At 47.4% G+C, this 12,905-nt stretch overlaps 4 protein-coding genes across 4 annotated transcripts; 1 reads left to right on the top strand and 3 right to left on the bottom strand.

The window, feature by feature from the left end:
• Positions 1–109: 109 nt before the first annotated feature.
• On the bottom strand, positions 110–1,210 carry N7500_008229 (phosphotransferase family protein; the record flags this gene model as incomplete). Its single annotated transcript, XM_056679373.1, has 2 exons — positions 110–242; positions 309–1,210. The coding sequence occupies 2 exons, from the start codon at positions 1,208–1,210 to the stop codon at positions 110–112; spliced, it is 1,035 nt and encodes a 344-aa protein (XP_056529745.1).
• A 1,990-nt stretch (positions 1,211–3,200) lies between these two features.
• Positions 3,201–6,225, top strand: N7500_008228 (hybrid sensor histidine kinase/response regulator; the record flags this gene model as incomplete). Its single annotated transcript, XM_056679372.1, has 3 exons — positions 3,201–3,701; positions 3,755–5,900; positions 5,957–6,225. The coding sequence occupies 3 exons, from the start codon at positions 3,201–3,203 to the stop codon at positions 6,223–6,225; spliced, it is 2,916 nt and encodes a 971-aa protein (XP_056529744.1).
• An 881-nt stretch (positions 6,226–7,106) lies between these two features.
• On the bottom strand, positions 7,107–8,726 carry N7500_008227 (MFS transporter; the record flags this gene model as incomplete). The annotated part of the gene is made up of 3 exons (XM_056679371.1): positions 7,107–7,445; positions 7,509–8,380; positions 8,438–8,726. 3 exons carry the CDS (start codon positions 8,724–8,726, stop codon positions 7,107–7,109), a joined length of 1,500 nt encoding a protein of 499 aa, XP_056529743.1.
• A 783-nt stretch (positions 8,727–9,509) lies between these two features.
• On the bottom strand, positions 9,510–10,805 carry N7500_008226 (fungal specific transcription factor domain-containing protein; the record flags this gene model as incomplete). The annotated part of the gene is made up of 3 exons (XM_056679370.1): positions 9,510–9,545; positions 9,593–9,707; positions 9,763–10,805. The coding sequence occupies 3 exons, from the start codon at positions 10,803–10,805 to the stop codon at positions 9,510–9,512; spliced, it is 1,194 nt and encodes a 397-aa protein (XP_056529742.1).
• Between the last annotated feature and the right edge of the window lie 2,100 nt (positions 10,806–12,905).

The following is a 12,905-nucleotide window of genomic DNA, read 5'->3' as shown; positions in this document are numbered from 1 at the left end:
TCACATGCACGGCCTCTTGAGAAAGAAACATCGCTATGCAACACCAGTTCAATGGCGATCATATAGGTATCACGTTGGACATATAACCATTTTAAACACCCTTGCAATGCTATTCCACTTTCAGCCTCGTCATTTCTGCAATGGTGGTTGTCAATCGTCTCCGCGCAGCAAACTCGCTCGTCTCGTCCCGATTTCGATAATATTGCACAGTGATTTGGGATACCAGGCGGTAGCACGCATACCTATATCGGCGAGAAATAGTTAGCAACATCAACATAAAGTGAAGCAGTAGGCAGTATTCCACTTACAAAACCAAGCGGATATTTTCCTTCTTTGTCCTGGACGTCGCCATTCCTGCTCCCTGCAAGACTGCCGGGGATGCATTCGCGAATATCTCCGCCATTAACACATCACCCCACAGGGCACTGCTGAAGTCCACAATGCCAGACAACTGCCCGGACTCCTCATTCACCAAAACGTGGGAAGATCGACCAAAATCCACGACCACCAGACGTGGTAGCGATACATCTTCGAGAGCAGGTGCCAGGCGACTCAGCTCGTGTCGGATCTCCGAGTAAGGAAGGTGAATGAACATATCCTCAGCGTCGCGAAGAACACCTTCAAACAGGGCACAAAAGGCCTCTCGCCAGGAGGGTCTCCCAGCACCAAATGCCACTTGCTGCAAAGACCCGAACCCAGGGGCAGCATTTTGGCCGATGGTGCTCACTAAGAAGCCCAAATGGCGGTCGATACCGTCTCGTTGCTCCGAGGTGAGTTCGCCATCCATCTCTGACAGGCTTTTCCCTTTCATATACTGGCGAATCAAGTAGGCAGATCCCCAGTGACTTCCATGAGGGTCGTAATGATAGAGCTGGGGGATACAAGGGTTTGCAGTCTGCCCTAGAAGAGCAAGAAACTGGGCTTCGGTTTCGAGAAATGACCGCTCGCGTCGAAGGAGAGCGGTCCGTGATGATGGGGATCCTTTAAGCAACAAATGAGCTCCATTTGACAGCATCAAAAGCCGCAGCGAGTGAATGTGACCGAAGATGGGATGTGAGTGTTGCACACGGACAGTGGAAGGATACAGCAGCGAGAGGACATAGTCTAGTCTATGGTGTTCGTCTGCCTCGGCGTGAAAAGACCCACTGGGGCCATTTGTTCCCTTGAATGATGGCATTGCAGACCATTTTGTCAAGTCAAGTTGTTGCATCGTGATCTATTTAATGGGGAATATTGACGAACACAGGATGCTATATAAGCGAAACTATTACGACTCATGAACCAGGGAAAAGATATTGCCGGTGGGGGGGACGATCATGTATGAACAAGGCTGTCACAATTCAGAGACCCTGTAAGCCAAAACGAGCAGATATATGCCGAGGGTATACGGAGTAGTTTGATTTCAAAAGCATACTCTCCCAGCAGGCGTGGCGCAAGTCCCGCTTCTAGAAGAGGGAATTCGCGCAACATTCCATAAGGAGTACTCCGTCGAGCTATATCAATGGGGTACACCAGACCGCCATCGCGGTCTACTCCATCAATAATAGACAATGACAAATGGCTCCGCCATGACTCTCTTTACGCGAGATACGTAAGGCCCTATCCGAGGTTGAGCATAGATTGAGTCCAATTGGAGAATCTGGGAAACGAGTTCCCAAGCGAGAGTGCAAGGACCCTGTTCTCACATTGGCCAGTTAATAAGAAATATGGGACAAGTAAATTCAAGTAAATTAAAGTGAAGCCGTCTCGCCTAAGGATCCCGCTCTAAGAAAGCTGATCATCCGAGCACTTGGCCCCTGACCAATCAAAAGGATCCCTTGCCGAATTCCTTGCCGTCCACGGACCAGAAAATCATCGAACTTCGATTCTTCTCTCGGTTCCTTCCCGAGCTGTTCGCTTCCATCTAGTCTGATCGCTTCTAATTGCTGGCTTCATGCAAGCCATCGGAGATTTTACTCTTGAATGTCATTTTTCTGAAACACGTCCGAATACAGCTCTAATTCTTTTTAGCCTTAGATGATGTTCTCTTATCTGATTTGTCAGTATCTGGCTTGTGACTTCAAATGGGCACGTGGACCCTCGGATATACGATACACTAGCCGCATGTTGTAGGCGATATATTGTACGGAGTATGTAGTGCCGGATCTGTGGATTTCCCGATCGGAGCGCCGCTTTATGCGCTCAGCCCTGGAGAGTCTCCGGATCTCAGTATTTCATAGCACAGGGTGATTACCCATGGCCCCGGGGCCCCGGCGGCACTTACTACTTAGTAAGCTCGAAGGTCATGTGATCTCGGCTCATTTACCATGTGCTCCCAAGCGGTTTTGTGAACTGCAAACCGCTTGGTAGGCACTGATTGACTTTACTGGCGAGATGGCGCGGGTTCATCGACCGTGATCCGCCTCTCCCACCAACGATAGCAATGCTGGTATCGACAATGACGCCAGCCCGGTGCATGTAGATGTATGATTGCGAGATTCGATCATTCAAGCTTGCGACACCGCAAGGTCCCAACAAAAACCAAATTCAGCAGCGTTGTCGCGAAAATTCGCTCTCTTTATCGTCTCGAATTCCCTCGCGACCTCTAATCTGGACCGTGCCAAATCATTGTGGCAAAAGATCCCCGCTTTGCAGAATATAATCTCTATCTGCCCTAACGCCAAATAGACGTTAGACATATGCCAATCACGTGTAGATACCGGATGCGCTATCATTGACTAGGGCAAAGCAAAAGGAGAAGGTTGAAATTAGGTTGGAATGTATCCGTTTCCGACCGTGGACGTTTGAATAAGAGACGATTTGACTCCGTACTATAAACGATCATTGACAACAGTTGGCAGAAATGTATTCTGATTCGAACTAGTGCATTTGAAGTGGGGCCGGAAATAAGAGATTTGTACTCCGTACTCCGTACTTCAAACCGGTTTCGAATACTGTAAGGGAAAGAACCTCGGTAGCGCATACAGACTCTTGTGCTCGGCTACCTAGACCAGAATACAAGGTAAGACTGTGATATTTACTCATATTTACAGCTTTCTTTGTCTCTTGGAACGGCATCACGTGGCCCGGACCAGCATCAGGGCCTGGAACTAACTTGGGAAATCTTGTTTCCAATCCTGTTCTTGCCCTCTTGTGTCCTCCCCCATATCATCAGTCTGCCATGCGCTTCTGGCCGACGCAATCTGAACCCCGCGAAAAAGATGCCTTCGAGTGTCTTCTTCCCAAAGGCAGATGCGACGATTCTCTCGTCAAGGCGTCACTCCCCACCCACGCGCCCGCATACCGTTGGGCCGATTTTCGACCCAGAAAACATCAATAAGCCAATATGTCCCTGGTCTGATGAGGTCGGATCGACTCTGTATCCCAGCCTTGGCCCCGACGCGCCCACGTCCGCCGTTTGCAACAAGCCGCCTGGCCTCGGGGTCGAGGATCGATATCTGCGTGCCATGCTGGCCCACAATGAGAGACTAAGGTTGCCCATGCTTTGGTACTACACTCGCGATGTTCTCGAGGAGGAAGAGTTACTTTCCGGTCTTCAAGACAAGGTTCATCTGGCTAAGGAGGCCACTGGATGGGAGTTCGCGATCATCGGCATCCTTGATATCGATATGTATATCCGCCTAGCCACGGTAGGCGTTCCGTTAGGCATCCTGCCGAGGGGTGAAACAATCTGCGCTCATACGGTCACCCAACCTCCTGGTGTAAGTATCAGGTTTCTTCCACCCACTCAAACATTGCTAAGCATACTACGTAGAGCGTATTCCATTTACCAGCACTCATGGAAGATTGGAGGTTTCGGACGTGTCCCTATCTCGAACAAGGCGGGCTTTACGCATACGCCGGTGTACCGCTGCGTCTGCAATACGAAACCGGAGAGTGTGTTGGTATTGGTTCACTCTGCGTTGCCTCGAGTAAATGCGAAGAACCGCTCACAAAAGACCAGCAGCAAGCACTCGTCCGCCTGGGCGACTGTGTCGTCTCGGATCTCATTAACACAGTGCGGGCGAAGCGCCAACGTGAGCGGCGTCGTATGGCTGACCTCCTCTCCGACGTACAGTTGGAATTGGACAAGGTGGTTTCCGAGGAACCTATTTATCGAATTCTCCGGAGCATCTACCCTAATGCCATCATCAAATTGCAGCCGACAAAGGCGACCTATGTCGAGCTGGAAGGACGCAAGCCTATTTTGATGTCAGACTTAAAAGATGGCCTGTGGGAAGATGCGGAGTACCTAGATGCATTGATCACCGATTCCAACCACGAGGCTCTTCCAACCACCCACATTGTCCGCATCCTTGCTGCTGCTTGCGAGATTGTATCGGGTTCATCTTTGCTCATGGTAGCCTCAAAGGACTTTCACTTCGTGTTTGATGATGTCGACTTGTGGTTTGTTGAGACATGTGCTGGCTTGATCTCCCAGATGTGGCGCAAAAGACTCTTATTTGAGGCGCTGAGTGCGAAGGAGAAGTTTCTTAGGGGATTTTCCCATCAACTTCGCACGCCGATCCATGGTATTCTCGGTTCGGTGGACCTCCTAGCTGAAGAGCTTCAATCCTGGTGCTCAGACGAGGATTCTTTCCTAGCCACAGGATCAGTTGAAAAGCCTCTTAAAATGCGTTTAGACGAACATTCCAAATATTTGAGCATCATAAAAATGGGCGGCAGAGATCTGGTTACAATCATCAATAATATGATTACAACCAATCGGTGGGCGGATATTGCTACGATGGATCGCCACTATGCCATGCATCCGGTTGAAAAGCTTGAGACGGAGCTGTGTACCGGCTTAATCAACCTGACCGTGGGAGATGCACGGTATCGAGCGTCCGTTTTCTTCAGCCATAATCTGCCTCCTGCTTGCGAGAGTATCTGGATGGACATCGATGTGTTTCGAGACAGCATTCTACCACTTATTCTGAATGCAGTTCAGCACACACCGGATGGAATTGTTTCAGTAACATTATCACTGAATTTGGACTCGAGGCAGCTGACGGTGGATGTCAGGGATAATGGTCAAGGCATTCACCAAAATGATCAGCGGCGCATATTCGAACCATACGAAAAAGTCGATATGCACTCAGCACGGGCAGGACTGGGACTCACTGTGGCGTCCAGGTTCGCATCGCTCTTGCAGGGATCAGTTGCTTTGATGTCCTCGAAAGTTCGTCAAGGTTCTCACTTTAGAACAACCTTCCGAAGGGTTGAATATACCAGCTCCCCTAACGCGCCGCAATCGCTAGCCTCAAAGTTTCAGAATCTGTCTCGAACATTCTTCAACTTGACATCTGATTTAGGTTCCATGTCACTCTGTAGCCACTTCATCACTTTCCTAACACGCAGTGGCTTTGCACCGTCGGCTTGCCTAGAAGGCTCCTTTGTCATCCTTGAAGCTGTCCCGAATGTAGAACAGCACCACCTACAGCTGTCCCAGATCCCACCGGGAACTGTTGCGATTTGTCTTCTTCCCGGTCTTGAGGCAGATTTACCGCTTCAACGGACGGCTAGGAACGTTGTTTACACCAGCGGCCCTTTCTCTACCTTGTCTTTAGGCTCGGCACTCGAGCAAGCTGACCGCCTCTTGGCGAATATCAGAAGTTTGCAATCCTGTGTAGCCTTGCCGATGCTTCCAAAGGCAGCTCAATCAACGGAACCAAGTGAAGTCGAGCCACACCAACTTTCGATTGACGTTGCCAGCCCTAGATCAGAAACTGCTTTATCTTTGGGATCCAATCGGGATGTCGCGCCCTCCGCAGACTTAACAGAACTCGTTCCAAGCTCTCGCCAGCCGAGTAGTTCTTCGCGACCCACAACATTGATTGTGGATGACAACTCTATCAACCTTCGCATTATGGAGATGTATTGCAAAAAAGAGGTTTGCCTTACTTGGCTGCAAAGAATGGGTTGCAAGCTGTAGAAATCTTTTCGCAACGCCAATTAACTTGTGTCGCTACTAAAGAGCCCCCCATCGAGCTGATCTTCATGGACCTTCAAATGCCAGTCTGCGACGGCATCGAAGCCACCAGGCAAATACGAAGTCTCGAGCAACAGAACAACTTGACAAAGGCCTTGATACTGGTTATGACTGGTCAAGACACCGCTGCGGATAAAATTGCCGCACAAGAGGCAGGCGGGGATAAATTTCTTGTCAAGCCGGTGGTAATTGAGCAATTGGATCGAATCGTGAAGCGAAGTTTCCCCTTTTTTGAGTCGGGTAAGAAACCATAGGCTCCTGAAATTTATTCTGCATACAGTGTTCCAGAGAAACGGTGTCTTCCAACCGGGGAGGCAATATCGGACGCCACGATACCAAATAACTATAAATTAGTATCTGTAGAAGTCGAAAACAGATTCCGCCTCTACGCAGACAGGCGCTTTCTTTCCCAGCCTCCTAATGCAAATCTTTGCAGGGTTTATGAACCACTTGGTGCTGAAGGTTTCGGGCTTGGCGGTGCCTAAGGTAGTCCACAAAGCCTACCGCTAAGCCGGAAGCTCGGCACTCCGGCCACCGAAGGTAGGGCTTAGTGGCCCTTAGGATAGGTCTATATTAGAGAAGTAAGCCCTACAGGGCTCCAGCTCGAGGTACGGCTTGTATAATTACTTAGTATATAACTACCTAACTAGGTAGGTAGGTATCCTATATCTAATACTATCTAATAGAGACCATGCGATCCTTATAGAATCTTAGCCAGTCATCTATAGTGTGCTCCGTAGTACCAGAGGACAATATTATCAACGAAACTGGATAGACCTATAAGAACTACAATCCTTGAAGAACTTGGTCTACAGAACTAACGCTAAAGAAAACCATACAGACCCCTCCCGTGCTATTCGCATCCCCATGAGTATGCTTCTTGGCCAGCCACATTGTCCTCAGTACTGATTTCTGGAAGATAGTATCAAAGTACATGAACCAAGCATCGTTTTGTTCCAAATAGTCTATCTATAATTCTATCAAGTGCTCCAATGGCTCCCATCATTTTGTTTGAATCGACTGTCTATCATTCTATCAAGTGCTCCAATGACTCCAACCGAGTCTCGGCCCAACAGCCTTTTACTGGTCTCGTAAGTTATGCTTGCAAAGATCTTCGCGTGACATCTGCCGAGTTTCAAGCAACATCCGTACCGATATTAACAGCGAATTTGCTGTATTTGCGAATTCTTGGTCCATACACATAAAGCAAGTACGGGATTGCAGCCATGATGGTACTGATGGCCCCCAAGATGGTGAGTGTGTAATGAACCCCGATAGCGCGGTAAATAGGTCCCCCAGCAACTGTAACACCGCCTGCCACCACATATCTGGTAAACGCAAGGAATCCCAAAGCAGATGCTGAGTATATATCATAGGAATCTATGAGATACATGTATGTGGAGATGAAGATAGTCGTGATTCCATATCCAAATACGGCAGAGGCGATTATAGGAGACCAAATTGAAATGGACGGCTAAACATAGACAGAGTGAAAGTCAGTCGCTGAGATAATGACGAATAAATCATGAGCACCTACATAACTGGTCCAACCCATCCAGAACAAACTTATTGGCACTGCTGGAGCACCGCCTAGCATTGCATACCAGAGTCGCGTTTCAGGGGTGATACTCGAAGTCTTTTTGCACTCTGTGGCAGTCCAAGAGTATACAACCGGGACCAGGAAGCTAACAAGTAAAGTGCCACAGAGCATCCCCGCCCATACTATGCCGGTCATCTCCTGTGACAGGCCATATGTATCACCAAAAATGTACCTATAACCCTCCAAAAACGTGAAGAGGATGATATAGATAACGGTAAGGTAGAGACACATCAGGATGATGATCAACTCCGAGTGTACCAGCACAAATGGCCGATATACCGAGATCAGTAGTCGTCGGCCCAAAGATTCGTTTTTCATCTCCATCGGAGCTTTGTATCTCTCATCTCCAGTTTCCTCGCGGAGAATCTTCGCTTTCCAATACAGAAGCAGATTTCCGTATGTTTCTGGTTGGAGTAGAAGAATAATCACAAGAGTCACACCCCCCATGATAAGCATAATCCACTCGAGCCAACGCCATCCCAAATGAGTAGGGATATAGCTGCCTATTATTTGCCCTATCATTGGTCCCACGAAAGATGGAATAGCATAGGCTGGAAAAGCATATGTCTTTTGCATTGGATCCCACAAATCCGCTACCGTGCCACCAGCGCAGGTGAGGGGAGTGGAGCCAAAGAAACCCGCAATGAAGCGAAAGATCAGGTGGCTATGAACGTTTGGAGCGAGTGCCGAGGCCATGATAAAAAGGAGAAAAAGAAGCATAGTTATCAGATAGACGGCGTTTCGGCCAAACGTCTCGGAGAATGGGCCTGAAAGGAGAGATCCGGACCCAAAGCCGACCAGAAATAAAGCTGATAGAGCGGTTAACATACGTGGAAGTAGTCATTATTTTGACAGTCTGTGCTTACCTGTCGCAAGAGATCCGACTACTTCGGATACATTGAATTCTTCACTGTACTGGAGGACGCCACAAGCATCGATTGCGGACGCGGCAGTCACAGATAAAGCAATCAAACTGATCAGAAGGGTCATAAAAATCTTCTTTGATACACTCTGGTTGGCAGGATTCAAAGGATCCTTAGGGCTGTCCCAGCCCACAATGATGGTTGAACCGGTGGTGGGTTCTTCCTGGGCCAATACTTGTTTTGACGGAACTGATAACAAAGCGTGTAACTGGCAGCTGGATATGTCGCGCATGAGGTGAGTGATTTGTTTCCAAGACTTGCTGCGCTATCACGTACCTCGGGGTGTGTGGTGATCCAAGGGTATGTTTCTGGCAGCTGCATTTTTCTTTAATTTCCGCCAGTTGTTCACGTACAGCTTTTCTGATACGTTGATATTGAAAGAGAGATTCCATACTAGTAAAATACCTGAAGACAGGTAGTTCATATCATGAAAAAGTAAGATCACTTGCGATTTTATAGCCAGTAAAAAGTTGTCTTACGCTACGGAATAAATGTATCGGATTTAATACTTCCTTGCCAATGCTAATGACTGTAGGCAAACTCTTTTTATTCCACTTCATGCTAGCACTTGTTATTTATCAGCCAAATCCGAGATTGGATCATCGCATCGGACATGTATTAGCTCCGATAGATGAGAAACTCCGATCAGCCCTACTCAGTCTCAACCGAATTGTATCGGACTTTTCATTTTGTAAGCTACAGGGAATTTCTAACTTAAGAAAATTGATTCACAGCTTTTCAGCCAGTCTAATCCACTTCTTGGGGACAATATAAGTCAGTACTCGCTGCTCTTGTTGGAAACACGCTGACCTGTCTACGAAAATCACATATCAAAAACGGAATGGTAATATCTGATCTTCGATTCATGCACCGAGGACTTTGGGATCATTTGCATATTGGTATACGATGTTTGTTTGTTTTTTGCCCGCTGAAGCATGTTCGATCTAGAATATGATTTAATTCTTTTACCGACGAGTCAGCGCAGTGTAAAAATATGGACGCTGGATTGAAAACATCAAACTGCAGGAATATTGCCAACACTATCCAAGTTCTGAACAAGTTAGTCCAAAGTCAAGCAATCACAGTTCCATCTCTTACCCAATTAAAAAGATCTGCCCCAAACCAATCTCGAATATCAGTCCAGTCTTCGATTCTGCTCTCAAATTGAGGTTCCGAGTTGGGTAGTTGCTGATTGTCTGCGCCAAACTGAGTCCTGGAGGGAAATGGTCAGTCTGCTGAACTTTTCATCACGGTGAGGCATGACCTACTGTAATTGAAGAAGTATGCGATTTGCCTTCAAACATATTGCACTTCGATGAGAAAGGCTCTGCATTCGGAGCAGGAGTTTATTCAACGCCTCCCTGTACGAGCTTGACTCAAAAGACGGCGGCATATCTAGAAGACACGAGTTGAGCGCTACGGCAGCGTGAAGTGCCTTTAAGCTCGTAACACCCCTGAGCAACCACAGGTAAGGCCGGAGCAGTGGAACTTCGTATATCTGACGATGGATGTCTAGTAAACTGGCACTGGAAGTTATACATCTCTCTCGAGATGATGCAAGGAAGCGCGATGACTGAGAATGACGAAAAGGACGATGCAGAAGCAGGTACAGTTGATGTGCATAGGTTTGGAGAATACACCAATAGGCGTAACTAGAATCCAATATATTTGGGGCACCATCCACCAGATATGTCGCGTCCCATCTCCGCTGTTCCTCGGCGATGATCGCATCATATCTATTCAATGGCTCTACCTCAAGTCGTGAGGGGCCAGATATGTGGTGACAGATTTCAGTGCAGATCCGAAAAATTCGAACTTTGAACATCATCACGGACATCTGCGTGGGCGAGCTAGATGGACGTGAGATTCCCTCTTGGGTGATATCGGCATCATTGACATCCGCGGGCATTGTGGCTTTTATATCAAGGAGGAATGACATGTCAATATCCCGAAACAGAATCGCTTGGTAGGTATGTAGGGTCAATATACCAGCCCAGCAGCGTCGACGTCTATCGGTCTCGAGAGGGTCAAGTCCCTGGGAGTCAACATTGCACCGTAGCGCTATGCCGATGTTTAAGGCCATACCCAACAAGGCCCACCCTTGATCGACTGATTCGTTGTGGGAAAGGTTATATATCACCATCAGCAAAGCCTCGAATGTGCTGAGTTTATGTCGGATGAAAAACTGATCTTGTAAAAGACAAACCATCGCAGTTTGCTGAAGGCGGCGGGACAAAGTCACAGCCTCCTGCTCCTTGGAATAAGGCCCTGTTGGCCATATATCCACCAGTCTCGGATCAGTTGGCTCCATAGTGTTCAATGTTAAAGAACACATAGAAAAAAGTAAAGCTAGCCAAGAGAGATCAACTTTATATGGCTGTTGCATGAAGGCAACATACTGCTTCTGGAATGTTGGACCATGGAGAATGGGGAACAGGGCTGATATATGATTGAAAAAATGAGAAACCAGGCAGTCGCAGGTGGTTTTCGAGGGTAAACTGTTGATAATATCTTGAAGTGAGACACTCGGACCAATTGAAAAAGGAGACAAAGTGTCAATTTCTGCGACAGGATCATGTTCCGGAAACGGTCGTTGAAGAGCCGCTTCCCAGCGGGTATCCTGGGAATCTTGAATTTCGTCAGGCCCCAACTGTTCAGCTCGATTCTCCAAGCAACCAATGACAGGTTGCCTTGATGGGGTTGAGGGAGTGGTGGATGTGCTCCTAGGTGGCACATTTGACGAAAGATTTGACGACGGATTTAACGTTCTTGGCTGGAGATTAATGGATGTAGTTGCGGCACTTGTAGTCAAGAAGGAGCATGACGATGCGCATCCCCGCCGTGTACAAGCACCACAAGGCTGTTTACGATCACATCTTAATTTGGAGTATCGGCAATGCTCACAACTGAGGACTTTTCGCTTTCGGCGATGAGATGCAGGGCTCGCTCGGTCCCCATTCGTGGAGCTTTGAGTCATTATACTGCGGAAATCACCTCGTACACGGAGTTCAACTTCCGGTACTAGTCATTGTGAAGATAAAACCGACAGGGCTGTCGGAGAAACGGTGAAGAATATCGGAGTTTAGTGGCCCCCACTGAATATCTCCGACTGCGAAACATTAAGCTTTTCGGGGCTTCGGAGTTCGTCGGATTTACGTTCACCTGATCTGCCAAGGTTTGGATCTTCCCATCTATGTATTTGACCTCAGTCTTCGGAGTTGAGTCAAACGTGCAGCCGGCGAGGTTGCCAATAAGGAAGTTCGAGACATGGATGAAAGTGTCCCAAAAACGGACATGTGCCTATGCAATTTCTGATTCCACTTTTTGGAAGAGTACATGTCGCGGCGTAGTAGGGATATACACGGATTACTCTGTAGGATATGAAAGTGTTTTGATATCTGACACTCTATGGTCAAGTGTCATTTATGAGGCGCACTAATATTAGGCTTAGCACGGGTAGTATCTCACTTTATTGAGGTGAGCTGCTAGCTTCGCTGATATCCCTGACTGGACGGTTCCTTGGGGAACCTTGGAGATGTAAGTAAGTGGCGTATGTAATGATCAGGTGATCCACACTCAGTTGAATGCTTATGTCACGGTTAGGACGTGCTCCGTTTTACCCAGCGATCAAAAAGCGGCAAGGGGTGAGCACTAAAACGAAAAGGCAAAGCCATGTCGGAGTATCAAGGACCGAGATGCAACGTCAATGCTTAAGCGTCCATGCAGTGATGTGTCAAATACTTCTCCACACAGGTGCTTGACTAAAGCCAATTAGATCACTCTAATGTTTCTAGAATATTTCTGTTTTCCAATGAAACAATACTGAACGAAAACCTAAAAGATATAAAAGATATAACGTGAGTGTTCCCAACTTTCATGGATATATCAGTTACCCATACGCTTTATGATAATCTTCAACAATTTTCACCTCGGCAGCGATGCTCGATTATACAATACTGGATGCATGCAGATCTCGGCAATCATGTTGGGCGAACAAGGGCTATTCGCTTAACATATATGTTTACGGGGATATTTGCATGAATTATGAAACCCCACTATCGAGAATGTCGTGTGGGTTCTGTTTCTCACTCAGGCTCGCTAGACACGAAGTCAAAATGACTATTTTGAGTTATTCAATGTTGCCTATACATACAGGCGAGTAATTTTACCTGAAAGGACTAGTCATAAGCGAGAGTTTGAAGGTACACCGCCTGTTTCACGGTTGCGATGCCTGTTCATCGACTATCATGACTGGAGATTGCGTTCGACGCGTAGTTTCCACTCTGCTTGCTATTTGATTACATCATCCCTACAGAGAATTTCTCTTTCTACACTCATGAGATACCTTCGAATGAATTGCAATGATAAGAGAGGGTGGTGAAGGGAGAAGAGAAACCCTTACTAAAAACCA

The sequence above is a fragment of the Penicillium coprophilum genome (assembly GCF_028826855.1).
Source record: "Penicillium coprophilum strain IBT 35676 chromosome Unknown utg000005l_segment0_segment0, whole genome shotgun sequence".
Taxonomy (NCBI): domain Eukaryota; kingdom Fungi; phylum Ascomycota; class Eurotiomycetes; order Eurotiales; family Aspergillaceae; genus Penicillium; species Penicillium coprophilum.
The sequence above is the reverse complement of the archived record's forward strand: the minus strand, read 5'-3'. Positions and strand labels throughout refer to the sequence as shown.